Raw genomic sequence first — 16,843 nt, 5'->3', positions numbered from 1 at the left:
CAATGCTGGAGGGCAGAACCCATAGGCAGGGATTGATGCCTGCTCAGCACAGGCTATAATCTGAGGGCTTTGCCTGGGGCAGCAAACTCTTTGGTGACAGGGACTGCTGCTGCATGCTTGTATGGGAGCAGCAGGCAAGACAGCCAGAGGCTGTCCATTAAAATATGGACCACAATCCAAGAAGCACATTTGTTAACTGCAATATTCCCTCAGTTAGGGTGAGCTTTCTATGGTGCGTGAGGTTTTCCCAGGTAGGTGATTTGCTGGGGAGCCTATTACCACCCCCCATCCACACTACCAAATGCCCTGGGGGCACCCTCCACAGTCACCAGTCTTCAGACCCTGCACCAAGCTGAGTCCTTTGGTTCTGGGCACCGGTACTGACCTCAGACGGAGACCACTGGGCTCCTTCTGGCTCTGCCTCTTCCTCACCAGGGCCAAGGGTAGGGCCGTCAGAGCCCATGACCCCTCCGGGTACCCTGGACTCTGAAATCCCTGCTGCAACAGCATCCAGGACCAGTGGGGGCTGTGTATCTTCCTAAGGGCCGCCTGCATCACTTGGAGAGCACATCACCCCGGGGTACTGACTGGGGGGTGGGAGCTCCGTCCCCCTGATCAATGTGTCCCCCGGTGGTGGGGGATGGAGTCCTCCAGGGTCCTGCGTTCCCTCGAGGCTGGGCATCGTGAGGGGTGTGCCTGCAGGTCACACCCTGTCTGAGCCAGGCTCCCGGGTCTCTATTTGCCTTGGGCCAGGCGTGCTGTTGGTGTCCTGGGGCCCTGAGACCACTTGGAGGGTGGTTCTAAGTAGCAGCCCTCTTGTCAGACGTGGAGAAGTGGGGAAGGGGCCACAACTGGTGAGAGGAAGAGCTGGGAACCCGCCCAGTGTGTAGCAGGACAGACTCACAGCGCCCAGCGGCACCGCGGAAACTGCCCGGCATCCCAGCACCCCGCCCCGCTATGGTGAGGTGAGGGTCGCCTCGGGTGCAGGGCAGGGATCCCCGCGCCTCCCTCCGCCTGCCTGCCCCGGCCCGGCCTCCCCCGGCCGCGACCCCCGGCGCCGGAGGGGGCCTGGCGGGGACGGCGGCGCCTGGCGGCGGGGATTTGGCTGCGCCTCCTGGGGGCGCGCGGGGGCGTGGGGCTGGGTGCCTTCCCGGCATGCCCTGCTCGCCGGGCAGCCCGCGGGCCGGACTTCGCCATCGCGGGCCGCCGCGGGGTGCGCCTGGAGCCGTCGTCGGAGGTGGGTGAGCCTGGCGGGACCGCTGGCCTGGGCTGGACGCGGGCGGGGAGCGGGGAGGCCTGGCCGCTGCCCCGCGCGCTCGCAGGGCCCGCTGGGTGGGGGGCAAAGTCGGTGCGGCGCGGGGCAGAGGGGGGTCTTCGGTCTGTTGGGTCCCTGGGGTCGGAGGCCGAGGGAGGGGGAAGGAGAAGGGAACGGGGAGAGCGGGACAGAGAGACACCGGAAAACTCTCTGGAAGCGCTCGGGGAACGCCGTGTAGAGAGAGAGAGACAAAGAAGGTGCGGCGCGACGGGGCGCGGGGCTGCACCGCAGGCTCTCTGGGAACGCGCGCGGGCGGCCTGGGAGCCAGGGGCCGAGAGGAGAGGGGCTGGAGAGAGGCGGGAGCCGGGAGGAGAGGGAGGGCAGCGCCTGCAGGAGAGACCGAGGCGGCCTGGAGCTCGGCGCCTCCCGCCGCCGTGGGGCGCGGAGAGGGCGGAGACGGCCGCTGGCCCCGCAGTGCTGCCTGAGCCCAGCGGGAGCAGCCCTGTGGGACCCCTGGGAAAGACCTCCTGGGCTCTCAGAGCCAGCCACCTCCCAGTGTTGCCCTAGCACGCTCCTGTGCATCCTGAGGCCGAACACGTCGGCAGACATTACTGTCTTTTTCTTGGAACTTCTCCGAGGCGCGTGGAGTTAAAACGGCTGGTCTGCCTTTCCCACCAGCTCCTGAGGCTTGGGGTCTGTGTCTTACCAACAGTCTCCAGAATCTGGTGCTGTGCTGGGTGCAGAGTAGACGATGCGGAACCGTGACCCGGAGCATTGGGATCAGGGGCTGAGAGAGGACACGGCAGCACCCTGGGGGTCAGAGTGACCCCTGAGTCAAGGCATCCTTTCTTCAGCTGCAGAAATATGAGCCCAGAGAAGGCATGAGACTTATCGAAGGGTCGTATTTTTTTGTAAAATATTTATTTTGTGTCCAGCGCTGTGGCGTAGTGGGTGAAGGCGACGCCTGCAGTGCTGGCATCTCATATGGTTTGAGTTCCAGCTGTTCCACTTCTGATCCAGCTCTCTGCTGTGGCCTGGGAAAGCAGTAGAAGATGGCCCAAGTCCTTGGGCCCCTGCACCCGCTTGGGAGACGCGAAGGAAGCTCCTAGTTCCTGGCTTCGGATTGACACAACTTCCGCCATTGCAGCCAGTTGGGGAGTGAACCAGCGGATGGAAGACCCACCCCAACCCCCCCCTGCCTCTCCTTTTCTCTCTCTAACTCGACTTTCAAATAAATAAATAAATCTTTAAGAAAAAAAGATTTATTTTATTTAATTGAAGGCCAGAATGACAGATCTTCCATCTGATGGTGCATTCCCTAAATAGCTACAAAGGTCAGGGCTGGGTCTGGATGAAGCCAGGAGCCCCAGCTCCATCCAGGTCCCCATGCTGGTGCAGGACCCAAGGACTTGGGCCACCTGCTGTTGCTGGATCGGAAGTGGAGCAGCCAGGACTCGAACCGAGCACTGCTGTTGTGGGTGGAGGCTCAGCCTGCTGTACCCCAGTGCCGGCCCCAAAGGGCCATAATTAGAAATCCTGCCGTGGAATAACGTGAATGCGTACTCCTGTAACATGGCTTTGTTTCTTCGTGTGAAGGAGCCTGCGGAGTGGAATCGGGCAGTAGGCAGTGAAGGGTGCAATGTGGCTCTGTTTCCACCCCTGTGGGTCAGTTTCCTACTGGACAGGAAAAGGAAGCACAGTGTCTGGGTCAGTTGGATTGGGTGGTTTTCTCTTCCTAACTGCACGAACTTGGACGGACGCCTTGACCTCCCTGAACCCCAGTGTCCTGGACTATGAATGGGGAATGCCCCCGCCTCTCTGGGAGAGTTCACACAAGCGCAGTGCGCAGCACACAGCAGAAGCTCGGCACGCACAGTCCCACCTTGGCCCTCCTTCCGTGGGTGTGCCCATGTGCAGGAGTGCTAGTTAGGCTGTGACCTTTTGTCTCAGGTTTAAAAAGCCACCCTTGGGCTCCCTTGGGGAGCAGGCTCTTTTCATAAAGGAAAGGCGGAGTTGGGGCATGCATCAAACGTGCCTCGATTCTCTGTATGCCCTCTGAGCTCTGCCTCAGGGGAATCCAGCGCCCACTGTCCCCTCACCTTGTCCTGTGTGTTGGAGCAGGGAGACCCCGTGTGTGGCTCTCGCTCATGGCTTCACCAGACTGCTCTGATCTGTGTTCTCTCACTCTGTAGCCCACGTGGAGGATGTGAGCAGCCCTCAGTCTGGAGCCCCCGGGAAACATGGAGACCGTGGTGATTGTAGCCATAGGCGTGCTGGCCACCATCTTCCTGGCCTCCTTCGCAGCCTTGGTGGTCGTGTGCAGGCAGCGCTACTGCCGCCCCCGAGACCTGCTGCAGCGCTATGACTCCAAGTGAGTGGCCGAAGCCCGTGGCGGCGGCGGCGGCGGCGAGGGCTGGGTTTGCACGCAGGAGAAAGGATCGGGAGGCACTTGGTGCTGGGTATTTGCAGCTCAGCCTCTCGTCTCCGAAATGGCACCTGCCAGGCGTCCTTCCCAGTAAAGACCTCGGTGTCTACACATGCCCCCATGAAACCCCCAACATCCTGGGCTAGCTCTTCCTCTGCTTCCTGAGCCAGTGAGAAAGTCACTGAGCAGGTTCTCCTTGCATAAAGACAGCCTTGTGTCCCTCGCCCCTTGGGTAGCAGTGGGGTCAGCTAGACCCTTGGGAACACAAGTCACATGCCTGCCCTCCTGCCACACGTCTCAGCAGTGGACGTGTGGTTGCAGCGCGGGACCATCTCATGTGAGATGTATTTTGTAAACAAAATCCTGTTCTTTTGCTTCTGTGCCCCGGGTCTGCCTCCTTGACTCCCTGTTGAGCCGTCTGCCCTGCTCTCCTCTAGGTCTCTCTGCTGTAACTCACAGACCCCCTGCCCCCTGCGCGGGGATACACGGGCCTGAGAGAGGAGGGGGCTAGCACAGGACCCGTCATGCATCGACTAACCAGCATGTTTCCTCCCAGGCCCATCGTGGACCTGATCGGCGCCATGGAGACCCAGTCTGAGCCCTCTGAGTTAGAACTGGATGACGTTGTCATCACCAACCCCCACATCGAGGCCATTCTGGAGAACGAGGACTGGATTGAAGATGCCTCGTAAGGCCTTGGGGACCCCATGCCTCCCCACAGCCATCAGGGTGGCACCACAGGGCGCCAGGGGCCATCAGGCTCTCTGTCACCTACTTCTGTCCCCCTGGCTGTCACTTGGGGGTTGGCAGTGTTTGTCCTTGTTCCCTTCCTATTTGTAGACCTGAACACTGAGGTCCATGGACTTGTGGCAAAGATTGTTACAAAGGCACCATGCTGTGCTTGGATTACCCTTGGGATGCCCAGGAACTTGAACTTGGGGCCCAGGGATGTCTCCATGCAACAGAACCCTTTACATTTTGAGAAGCGCATGCCCCTTCCTTCATTCATTCATAAAGTCGTGCAGTCAATCATTCTCTGGGCATGTGCTTGTGGGGCATTGTGTGCAGGGCACTGAGCCAGGCTCTGCAGGTACAGACCTGGGTGGGGAGACAGAGAGAGTGATGCTCAGTGCAGTGCCACAGGTTCTGCGGCTGTTGCCTGTGCCCAGTGCAGGGGGCACACGGAGGAGGCAGCCTGGGTTTTCCGGTCACAAAGCGGGTGCCTTTGGATCTGGGTCTTCATCAGGCTGCGTGCAAGAGAAGGCCTCCTGGGGCAGAGGCTGCATGTGGCTTAGTAATGGGGGCAGGGGGTGGTGGAGCCAGCTTGGGGGGGCTGGGCGCTGCAGGAGAAGGGGCCCCTCACGTTGTTCCTGGGGTGTGTGTTGTAACGCCAAGGCCTTACTGCCCTTGCTCAGTGCTAGGTGGGGCTCAGAGCTGGCAGCTTGAGGGAGGTGGGCGTCCCTAGACCAGCACTGATGTCTTCTTCTTGTCTCCTCAGGGGTCTCATGTCCCACTGCATTGCCATCTTGAAGGTAATACCCTCTGGTCTCCTGGTGAGAGCCCAGGAGGGCACCGAGACGTGGAGGGCACCCGGTGCAGGCATAGGGGAGAGGGGTCGCAGGAGGGGCCTCTCCCCACCCCGCTGCCTGGTCTGGGTCAGTGGAGCTTCGCAGGCCTATAGCACGGTGCAGCCTTGGTGGTCACTCAGCCACGCCTGGAGAAAGCCGAGTGCTGCCAGGGGAGACCGGGTTCTGCCTCTCTCTGGGCACGTCACTGGTTCACAGAGCGCTCAGGCCCGCACAGTGAGCGAGTCATGCCCAGACTTCTCCGGTCACTGCGCTCACAGCCTCATGGGATCCCAGGCCGCGAGTCCTTCATGATGGCAGATTAAAAATGTTACCTGAAATCTTTGGAAAACTGCACCCAATTTGCATTTTGGGTAATTTTGATAGTCTCAGAGGTTACTTTTTAATTCTTGCCTGATACTCTCCTAGCTAACAGATTAATAACACACCAATATTTGAGCAGCTCAGATACCATCAGTTAACTCACAGAAAAGCACAGACTTAGCTCTTCCCGTAGTAATTATGCGAGATTTCCAATGAGACAGCTTCGTCTCCTGTGTTCTGCGGCTGTCTGTCTCTCTGTCTCGGGCAACAGAGAAATACCTGGTAGGAAATTGTGTCTCAGAGTACAGGCTTCCTGTTGAATGCTCTGTGGCACCATATCTGGCCACCGATAGGGGTGGAGATATCGAGGTCCAATGACTGGAATTCCCCTTCCCCCAGCCAGGTGGGGCTGGGGTTTGCCTTCTGCCCTCCCCTACCAGAGAGTTCTGGGTTGGAGGAAGCGCTCACTGCAGACCCCCGATCAGAGGAGGGGGCTTCTGCCTCTCCTCTTAGGACCTCACCACACATTAGCTTGGTCACCTCCTGGGTGGGCTCTCGGGCTTTCTCATGCTTTCTGTTTTTTAGCCCCAAGCACACTTGTCTAGGCTCTGACGTGGGGGAGGCGTGGAGGGGAAGCAGGCTCTGGGAGCGGCTGTGTGTGGGTAGTTGTTGTGAAAGGCCATGCGTCCTAGTTATTTTGCTCAGGTCCTTTCCTCCTGGTCTCAACAAACACGCTAATGTGTCGCCTAGAAAGTTGTTGACACAAGTGCCACTGCTGGAGAGTGTCTCCCCGGGAACAGTGGCCCTTTGTGTGGCCCTGGCCCTGAGGGCGCACCCCAGCAGGCTTAGCCCAGGAGCACTAACCCAGGAGGTGCGGGCTGGGAAGAGAAAGCAGCCCCCCACCCACCCCAAGTGGGGCCTGGAACCAGAGCACATGATTTTTCTTAGACAGATTATGCCAGCTTGGGCTTCTCTGAGCCAAACCCCCGCCCCCCGGGACCCCAGGGCTTCCCTGCCTCCTCCTCCTCTCCTCTCTGTGACCTTTTCCCACTTCAGCTCGGCCCTTGGTTGGGGCCGGCAGAGTGGTGGGACCCAGGGCGGGTGCGTTTGTCTCTGTGGGGGTGGCAGGAGCCCTGGGGACAGCTGGGTGGCCCCTCCTCACTTCTCTCCTCCCCCCTGCCTTAGATCTGTCACACTCTGACAGAGAAACTTGTTGCCATGACAATGGGCTCCGGGGCCAAGATGAAGACATCGGCCAGCGTCAGCGACATCATCGTGGTGGCCAAGCGCATCAGCCCCAGGTGAGCTTCAGGTGCCCAGCGTCAGGCGGAGGAAACTGTCACTCACGTCTCAGATGGCACAGCGGCACCTGGAGGGTTTGGTGGCTGAGACCCTGCCTGGACCCCTCTCCCCGCAGCGCACCCTCAGCATGCACTCCACTGTCTGAGAGGCCATGTGGCAACCCCAGCATTTGACTGCTCCTTGGCCCCTGGCTGCCCTGTCCTGCCCTCGCATTCCAGCTGGGGCTGCCTCCCTTCCCACTGCTGCCGCCTCCTCCCCTGCCGAGCCAGCAAGTGCCTTTCCCGCTGGTGTCCACACCCCTCTCTCCAGGGACCTCCTGGCTGTGCCCTCATCCCCAGCCCACATCTGCCTTGGAGATTAGTTTGGGGACCCGCCTCTTGCTGCTGCAGCTGGCACTCACGTCCCAATCTTCTGCCCAGCCAGCCGCCTCTGGGACAGGCTGGGAGGTGAAGCTGTGCAGCCTTCAGACCTCCCGGATTCCAGGCTGTCTGCAGAATCCGGTGTGGGAGGGAGGCAGTCAGCAGGTCTGCACTCAACTACACCCCCTCCTTGGGAGGGGAAGAAAAAGGCCCTTCCTTAGAGCAAAGGGCTGGAGTAAGTTTGTGCTGCCACCTGGTGGTCACATGCAGCTGTGCCTGAGTCCCCAGATGTGCAAGCCCAGGGTGTTTTCTTGGCTGGCCACCCGCCAGCCTCTCATCTGGCGGAGTGGTGGCAGTCCCTGTGAGTGCCAGGGCCCTAGCTGTCCTTGTCACCGGGCCTGCAGTAAGGCATGAGAATCCAGCCCCTGTCTACTGCAAGGTTCAAACCAAGCAGCTTTCTGTGAGTAGGAAAGCGTGAGATCTTTGAGGGAACACGCAGCTCCATGCGCTTGAGCTCTGTCCAGAGGGCTCGGGGGATTGCGGGAGGTGACCGGTGTGGCACTCGGGCCACAGCAGTCCTTGGCTTTCTCGGGAGTTGCCCCGGCTGCTGTGGCTGCTCAGTTTCTATCAGCCCAGGTGGGCCTCCAGCCTTGAGACCTCCTCTGCAGGCTGTGGGCGAGTACCAGACCTCCCTCCCCGCCACGGGTTGAGATTCCACCTTGCTCCTGTCTGCTGCCCCTCTGTTGTGCCTTGTGCCACCCCAGGGGCCCAACAGGTTTTTGCAATTCAGGCCAAGTGACAGCGTCTTAAGAGGGGGAGAGGTGAGACTGAGATTTTTAAGGGTGGGCAGGACAAGGCTCCCTGGCCTTCCTACAGGGTACCTTGGGCTACTTCTAGAATGTGCAGTGCCGTGATTCAGTCGAGTCCCTGCTTTGTCATCTTCCCTCAGCCTGCTTTCTCCTCCTGGCCGTTTCTCACCCCCACTGGTTTCTCTGCTCTGACTGTGCACGCTGCGTTGACGGCACATTATTTCAAGGAGAGCGGCGTCCGCTCCGGGCACTATGGGAAGGGGTGGCCGAGACAGGCGCTGCCGCTGCCTTCTGTTCCCAGCTCCTCGCCCTCCATAAGTGTCCGAGGGCTTCTTTTTTCCAGTGCTTTTAGAAAGCAAATAAATGCACTCTATTTTTTCTCCCTGACTGTCTAGTGATCCATGAGTAACACCTTGTGCCACACAAATCAGAATGAATTATAGTTCCTTCCCGAACTTGATAAAAAAAAAAACTAACCATGAACTGCATGATGTTGTAAGAGAAATTTAGTTTGAACCCGTATTACACTTCTGGGTGTTATGTTTCTGTGCTCTGTAGAACCACCTGCAGCCATGTTTTAACTTCTTTTCTTCCTGCACACAAATGGTAATGCTTGCAGAGGCTAAAGCACTGTGAAACAGGTGACCTGGGAGAGGGACCCCATGACTCTAGCACAGTCTCTGGCGTGGTCACCATGCAGTGGTCAGCGCTCCTCCAGACTTGTTCCCTCTGCGGTCCTTAGCTTGTGAAATGTTTACTTCTGTGCAGATCGGCTCAGTGAAGCTTTGAGTCGTGTTTGCCACCTTGCCTTTTTAGCTCAGTAGTAATCTTGAGCACTCAGCACGTACTTTTCAAACCACTGGGACTGAAACGCCAGTAGGAAGCAACCAGCATACTCTCTAGAGCAAGCCTGACGCCCTCCTGGGAGTCCCTGTGTGTGTGCATGTTTGTGTGTGTGCCTGAGTGTAATTGTGTGTGTGTGCACACAGAAGCAGAGCAGGCACTACCAGTCTGTGTGTGTTGTGTGTGTACGCCTGTGTGTGCATGTCTGTGCGTGAGTGTATGCATATGTGTGACTGTGTGCATGCAAAAGTAGAGTAGGCACCACCAGAGTCTGTGTGCATGTGTGTGTGTATGCATGTATGTGTATCACTGTGTGTGAGTCTGTGTGTGTCCATTTGTACATATCCAAAAGCAGAGCAGGCACCACCAGAATCTGTGCATATGTGTGTGTGTGTGTCTGTATTTGTGCACACCCAGAAGCAGAGCGGGTGCCCCAGTCTGTATGTGCATTTGTGTGTGTGTCTGTGTGTGCACAGAAGCACAGCAGGCGCCACCAGAGTCTGTGTGTGTATGTGCGCACCACCAGAGCTGGTCTGGAACACCCGGCAGAGGAATGGGCGTGCAGGAAGGCAGGAGCACAGAGGCAAGCAGAGTTTCACGCGGCCACTTTTGTCTCCCCTCAGGGTGGACGATGTGGTGAAATCCATGTACCCCCCGCTGGACCCCAAGCTCCTGGATGCACGGTGAGAGGGGTGGGCTGTGGGGGAGGCTCTGAGCCTGGCCCACTGGGCTGTGTAGCCAGGGTTCTGAGGCTGCCCTGTGCCTGGGCATCATCATGTGGGTGTTAGTGGTGCCGTGAGCCGAGGCTGCGGGAGAGAGGCCCGTCCTCCTTCCGAGAGCTGTGGGGAGGAGGTCACATCTGAATGCTGAGTCCTACCTGGGCCTTCCTTCTGACCTTTGGGCCCAGAAGCAGACATGTTAGCTGTGAGTGCAGCCCGTGGGGCTGCGGTGAGCAGAGTAGTGAGAGCAGAGGGCACAGGTGCACCTCGGCTGCACTCGGCTTCCCTGGCAGCCCCAGAAGCACTTCTCCCAGTCGCTCCCCTGAAAAAGAGTCAGTGGCAACATGGAGTTAAAAGCTTAGTTTATCTTGGTGTGGGACGTTTTCAGGAAGCAGACATAAATGTTTCATAGTACCCACTCCCTGTGAACTCTGCAGACCCCTGGCACACTGAGTGTGGCCTTGTGGAACTGGCCCGACGGCAGGTCAGGGTGGCTGAGTGCCTGGTGGGTCCCCGTTTGCCCAGCTGCTCCTGCTGCCCGGCATTGCCTGTGGGCTCATACTCTGTCCCTGATGCCCATGTGCACCCCACACACCCACCATGTTAAAGCTACACACCCCGTCCCACACCGAGCAAACCTCCTGCATCTGATCTTCAGCTCAGTGTGGTTTTGTTTGTTTGGTGATACAGCCCTGGGCCTTGGTTGTTTGCTGTCCACGAGGTGGGCAGCAGTTAGGGATGTGCTCAGCCTGGATCCCGCATCCCAGCTGTGTGGCGAGGCGCTCCCGGGCAGGTGGTCCAAGGGTTGCTGTGGGAGTACAGTGTGAAATCAGCCCGGGAGACACAGGACCTGTGGCTCTACTGGGGGTCGCGGAGTCCCAAGCAGTGCTTCCGTCAGTCTCTTGCAGCCCAGCTCTCCCCACCCCAGCCCCCGAGGGTGCTCTGACTGGGGAGAGCCCTGGTCTGCAGTTTGCCCGTATTGCCTAGGGAACGTGACCCTGTGCGTTTTCTCCAGGACCACGGCCCTGCTGCTGTCTGTCAGTCACCTGGTGCTGGTGACCAGGAACGCCTGCCATCTCACCGGGGGCCTGGATTGGATCGACCAGTCGCTGTCAGCTGCTGAGGAGCACCTGGAGGTCCTTCGCGAAGCAGCGCTGGCCTCCGAGCCAGAGAAAGTTCTCGCAGGCCCCGAAGGCTTCCTGCAAGAGCAGTCGGCCATTTAGTGTCCACAGGCGGCCTCTGCCGCCCACCCCCTCTTGTAGAGTTAGTTTTTCTCTGTGGCTCAGGGGTCCACTGTGTGTGCAGCAAAGCCGGGCAGAGGGCCGGTCGCCAGCTGCCTGTGTTGTCATGGCCAGGGGGGTGATGGTCCAGTGGCACAGCTGGGAGTTGCCTGGGCTGTTGGCCTGTCCTTTAGCTCATCCAGTGTTGTCAGGGGAACTGTGTGCCTTTAAGAAGAAGGCTGGTGTTGAAATCAGGACTTCTGGGGTCTCTGGGACAATCTGAAGGTTCTGATCCGTGTCTGCCCAAGAGGACCATCACTGAAGCTGGAGTCGCCACTTTGGGCCAGCCGTGCACCGGCTCAGCTGCCGGCTTCACTCACGTGTGTGAGCGCCTGCTCCCTGAGGCCCCCTCCACATACAGGTGTGCCTTTGAGGCTGAGCACTGCCACGTTGATCACTTCCTTGGTATCTTTATGCCTGCAATTTTACCTCACTGCCACTAGGTGGGTAGTACATTTATACTTCCTTTCCTACCAGGCTGTGGTTATTGAGTGAGACTCGCAGGCATGCTGTCTGGTGGGAAGGAGGGAGACCTGTGTGTGTCTCAGGGCGGGAGGGTTCAGGGCCCTCAGGTTTGGCAGAAGGGAAGGTGTGGCCACGTCGTGTTCTCTGCGTCAGTGGTAGTGTCCACGCAGGGTATGGTTCCCTTCCGACGCCTGGTGGTTTTGCAGGCGTCGAAAGCCTAGCCGGCACTGACACGACTGCAGGCCCTCCGTGGGACGCTGAGTCACAGCTGCAGCCCTGGGCCCCGAGGGCTCTGCTGCTCCACTGCTTCTCGGGGCCAGCCTTGCCCGCGGTCGAGGGGCCTGGCGTGGGGGCTGCCCTGGGCCGGGTCCTGTGCTGTTGTGCACATTTGGAGCTGCGTGTCAGTTTCCAGTTCATTTTCTCTGCCCGGAGCCATGTCGGCATATCCCTCAGCCTGATTCCAGGGAAGTAGAAGCCCACCTTCCCAAACGTGGGCTCTGTGTCCATGGGGCACCTTTCATTCCCTCCTGTCTAGGCGGCCTCACATGGGGACACGGAGTCTAGAGGATGGATTCCAGGAGGGTTCCAGGGGTCCCTAACCGGATGCCACTGCCGTCACCCCGATCGGTGTTGAGTGCTGGGCCTTCCTGTCTTGCTGGCAAGCTGTGCAGGAGACGCCCGCCCACTCGCTCCAGCTTCCACCCGTGCTGGCTTCCACTCGCACCCTCCACGTCCAGACACCCCAGCCCTGGTTTTCGCTTCTTTCTTCCCTTTCACGACTTTCCTTTACTGGTAACCAAATCACGCTAAGGCTGACTGGCTGCCACAGTTGCCCACATGCCCTGCACCCCAGGTGTCCCAGGTGTAGACAGCTTTGGATTGGCTTCCCAGATGCCACTGCTGGGGAAAGGTCGGGGGAGTTTCCAGCCCCACCCCCACCCAAGTGATGCCCACTGCTGTTGGTGCCTCTGAGCCCTGGCAAGTCCTGTGCACCTGCTTCCTGGAGCCGCGGGTGCTGCCCTTTGGGTTGTCAGGAGAGGATGCAGCAGGCCTTGGCTGTGCCTGCTGCCATGTCACTTTCCTTTTACCTCCAGTGCTGGACAGGTGAGGTGCTGCAGACAGAGCCGGCGTCCCTGGCTGGTGGTGGAGGCAGAAGCAGCTGCCTTCGGGGCCTGAGGCAGCGCCATCCTCCAAGCCCTTTAGGAGTGGGCCAGAGCCATCTCCCTGGGCAGGGGCCATCTCCCTGGGCAGGGCCACCTCCCTGGGCAGGGGACATCTCCAGGCTGACTGTGTGCCAGATGTGGTTTCCCAGGGGACAGGTGCATCTCAGGTCTCTCATTTACCGCTGTCTGTATACACAGGGGTGGCTCCTTCCTTCCATAGCCCCAGCCTCTCCTATGCTGGAGCCAGTGCATCAGACCCAAATTCAAATGAAGGAATTCCTCAGGGGTAGGAGTTCAGTGTGAAGAGAGAATTAGGCAGAACTAGGTTTAAAATTGGGTTCAGTCAGTGACTGTGTGAGTTTGAACTGACTTAACTTCCCTGGACCCTAGCTTTCTCATGGGAAATCGGGATTGGCATGTGAAGCCATTGACATGTTGGGTGTGAGGTGCACAGTCGCGTTCCTGGTGGAGATGAGCCAGCATTGGCCCCTCCTCCCAGGCCTCCAGGCCCTGATGCAGGTGACTCTGCTGGTGCCACCCCAGCCACCGTGGCTGTGTCCATGGGCTCTGGAACTGCTTGGTCAGATCTCTGGAATCCCTGCTGGAGAGAGTGCCCGGCCTTGCCCCGGCCCTGCCCCAGGCATGCTCACTGCAGCGAGACATTCCAAGCCCTGGCTCTTATCAGTGTGCAGGGGTTGATTGTGCAACTCACATTCCTTCAGAGAAGGGCCCAGAACCTCGTCCAGCTTGTGAAACTCCCAAGAGGAACCCGTGTTTTGGCATCCAGTTTACCTGATACTCGCTGTGACCTGCCCCATTCTGGAATGTTCCTTCAGAGGCTCCGTGTGCACACAGAGACCTGCTCCTAAGAAAATGACTTAAAAGGTCAAAGGCCTTGAGCTGCTCTGGGAACTTGGGAATTTGAGGAAGGCATCAGATGAATAAGCTCTGTCCTTTTCCTCCTGTTCTTCTTGTGGGGGAAGAGGGGCTGGAGGTGTAGAGCCCCAGGCGCTGTGGCAGAGTTGAAGCAGGGCCAGGGCCAGTGCTGTGGCGGAGGGGCCCTGGGGGCCAGAGGCGGGGTGGGCAGATGGGGAGAGTGGGGAGGAGCTGGCGCCTGGGCACACAGGAAAATGGGGGAGCTTGGGGCCAGGAGGGGGCGGCTGGTTTGGGAAGTGCAGGGGATTGGAGGTCTGGGATGTAAGAGGCGAGCTTGGACAGCTTGGCAGAGCGGCTGATCATGGGGTAGGAAGCTGGGGCCTTATCCCGAGCGCAAAGCGGACCCTGGCGAGGCTCCACGGAGACGAGTGGCTTGGTCAGATCTCCAGCTCCAAGAGGTTTTTGCTTCCTGCCCCGTGACTTCGGCCGTAGGCCCCGTAGGCGAGCCTGGTGCTGCTGCGAGGCTCCCGGCTGAGCAGGGCCGGCAGCGCCGGGGTGGGGGCGGGGGCAGGGGCGCCAGTGTCAGGAGGGGGCCCGGGGCGGCAGTGGCTGCTGGGTCTGCCTCTAGGAGGTTCTCTCAGTGTCTGAACCAGACCTGCGGTTTTGAGAGTTTTTAAGAAGAAAGGGGGTCCTCCTGTTTCATCCTGCCTGTATTTTTATTGTCCCCATTTTGCAGGTGAGGAGCCCAAAGTCCTTGCCAGGGCCTCCACTTTAGTGAGGGTCCGAGCAGGAGTGTCATCAGCGCTACAAACCTGTGCGGGTACCCCTGCTCCTGCCAGCCCACAGCAGGGGCTGGGGTGACCCCACCGCAGGGGTGAGAGCAGACCAGGGGCCGCTCCGCTCTCTTCCAGTACTTTCCACAGAACAAGCAGGGGTTGTGACCCATGCATTCGTTCTGTGGCCAGCTAACCAGCTATGACCCACAAGGTGAGAGAACACAGGCACACAAGGTGAGGGCCAACGCATGGCCAGAGGGTTTTCTTTCCATCTAAAATGAGTTCATTTTATCTCTTTTGTGTAAAACTCACATTTGCCGGAGTAGTGGTGAAAATTGATGGTGCCTGGTGGAACAATGAACACAGGAGACGTGGCTTAGCTCACGGTGCCTGGTGGAATGGTGAACCTGTGAAAAGGTGGCTTAGCTCAGGGTCATCTGCTGAGCCGCTTGACTGGGTCAGGCTCAGGCATACGGGGCTGAGTGAGGATTCAGCACCTCTCTCAAGGCACATATAATCTGGGGCAGAAGGAAACCCAGTGTCATTTTCAAGACTGCTTGGTGAGGGTCTGTGCGTATCAGGAGAGCTCAGAGCAGGGCCGTGAGAGTGCCCTGAGGGAGGCCACAGCACCTGAGGGTTGTCAGGGAGGAGCTGGGTCAGGGGAAGGAGGCTGGGTGGGTTCTGCAAGGCACAGGTGCGAGAGGACACGCGCGTGTAGGGTGGGCAGGGTATGCAGATGTGGTGTTGAGTTTTTCATGGCTACAACAAAATAGCCAAGGCAAGCAACTTCATGAAGAGAAGAGGCTAATTTTGCTTACGCTCTTGGAGATTCAAGGCCAAGACTGGGTGGCCCATCAGGCAGGGCTGGCAGAGAGTGTGCAGAGGGAGGGCCGACCATACAGCCACCAGGAGGCAGAAAGGAGTGTTGGACTCAACTCGCACTTTGCTAACAGCCATTTCTGGTGAGAACGCCTCTTCCAAGCGCACAACCCCAGTGACCCAATGACCTCCACCAACTCCCAGTGGCTCCACCCTGGGGACCAAATCCCTAACACATGACTATCACAGTGGACATGACCTTCCGTACTGTGCCTGGGACAGCACAGCTGGTCCAGCATCACTGGCACCAGACGGGAAGCGGGGCACTGGGGCAGATAGACAGACTCATGGCCTTGCTGGGGTCTGCACTTGCCCTCTAGGTAGGAGGGAGTTACTGAAAATAAAAAAAAAGGCTTTCTTATTTTGTCTCAAGGAACTAGCAGATGACCTCTGCCCCCAGCCAGCCTTTAGCGCTATTCTGATTTGATGGGCAAGCACTGACTCGGCATTGGCCGAACACTCTCCATGAGTTGATTTCATGTGTATGTTCGCCCTCTTCTGTTTTTCTACTGGGACTTCAGTATTTCTTTTATCAATTCATATGAACTCTTTTTACATTAAAGGTAACAACCCTTAGGTTATATTTATTGCATATATTTTTCCTGGTCTTGTCATTACCATTTAGCTTTGTTTAGAGTGGCTTCTAACATCGAGAAGTTTTAGATTTGGTGTAGTCAAAAGTATTGATTTTCTTTCCCTTGGTGATTTCTTCCATTGGTTTTTTGCTTAGAAAGTCCTTTCTCATCCAGGGATCAAATAAATATCACTGAAATGGTTGAAGTAGCAGAGTGCCGTGCATGGATGATTAATAATAATATTTGCAACTTAGGTGCAATGGAAGGAAGAAAACAGCATAGAAGAAACCAAGCCTTCTTTCATCCACCTCAGAGCCAGCTCAAGGTTAGAGGTGGGAACAGGTAGGGATCAAAGAGACGGACAAGGGAGATGAGGTAGGGGAGGGGGAGTCTTGCAGGGGTAGCCAGGGGGCGTCATGCAGGCAGGGTTGGTGGCAGCAGCCCAGGGGGAAAGCTGCATGTCCCAGGGTGGGATTTTCTGGGTGTTGGGGTCACCAGGCAGAGAAAAGCCACACAACTTCTGTCCTCATGGGATTGTAGCTGCTAATCAGTGCAAACTCAGAAACTGTGAAAGGAAAAGACACTTTTGCAGTTTGAGAGACATAGATTCAGGTAACTGTTCCAAGGAAGATGGAAGGGGAGGCACATAGGGGGGCTTTTTTTTTTTTTATGACAGGCAGAGTTAGACAGTGAGAAAGAGAAACAGAGAGAAAGGTCTTCCTTCCATTGGTTCACCCCCCAAATGGCCGCTACGGCCAGTGTACTACACCCATCCAAAGCCAGGAGCCAGGTGCTTCCTCCTGGTCTCCCATGCAGATGCAGGGCCCAAGCACTTGGGCCATCCTCCACTGCCTTCCCGGGCCACAGCAGAGAGCTGGACTGGAAGAGGAGCAACCAGGACAGAACCGGCGCCCCAAATGGGACTAGAACCCAGAGTACCAGCGCCGCAGGCGGAGGATTAGCCTAGTGAGCCATGGCGCCGGCCATAGGAGCTTTTGAACATTGAGAAGGAACAAGGGCTGCATGACTGATAGAAGACAAAACAATACATAAATAGCACGGAAATGTCCCACAAGCAAGAGTCTCATAATGCTGGGTGTGCATCTTGAGTTTCTGGGTACAGAGTAATTATCCCATATTCCAGCTGCCCGTGGTCAAGGAGTGCAAGTGACCAAGGCTCACGCACAGCAGCAGCTAGAATCACACACACTTCCGGCTTCCTAATGGC

At 58.0% G+C, this 16,843-nt stretch overlaps 1 protein-coding gene across 1 annotated transcript; it reads left to right on the top strand.

The window, feature by feature from the left end:
- Positions 1–1,098: 1,098 nt before the first annotated feature.
- TMEM98 (transmembrane protein 98) lies at positions 1,099–11,354 on the top strand. Its single transcript, XM_002718945.5, has 7 exons — positions 1,099–1,237; positions 3,448–3,626; positions 4,237–4,368; positions 5,179–5,212; positions 6,755–6,870; positions 9,506–9,565; positions 10,617–11,354. Exons 2-7 carry the CDS (start codon positions 3,496–3,498, stop codon positions 10,822–10,824), a joined length of 681 nt encoding a protein of 226 aa, XP_002718991.1. The 5' UTR covers positions 1,099–1,237; positions 3,448–3,495; the 3' UTR covers positions 10,825–11,354.
- The last annotated feature ends 5,489 nt before the right edge of the window (positions 11,355–16,843 follow it).

The sequence above is a fragment of the Oryctolagus cuniculus genome, chromosome 17 (genome assembly GCF_964237555.1).
Source record: "Oryctolagus cuniculus chromosome 17, mOryCun1.1, whole genome shotgun sequence".
Classification (NCBI taxonomy): Eukaryota; Metazoa; Chordata; class Mammalia; order Lagomorpha; family Leporidae; genus Oryctolagus; species Oryctolagus cuniculus.
Note: the sequence above shows the minus strand (reverse complement) of the source record. Positions and strands in the feature narration are given on the sequence as shown.

Coding starts and splice junctions, on each gene's coding strand:
- TMEM98 (XM_002718945.5), top strand. CDS start 3,496: ATGGAGACCGTGGTGATTGTAGCCATAGGCGTGCTGGCCACCATCTTC. Junction 3,627..4,236: donor CTGCAGCGCTATGACTCCAA/GTGAGTGGCCGA, acceptor GTTTCCTCCCAG/GCCCATCGTGGACCTGATCG. Junction 5,213..6,754: donor ACTGCATTGCCATCTTGAAG/GTAATACCCTCT, acceptor CCCCTGCCTTAG/ATCTGTCACACTCTGACAGA.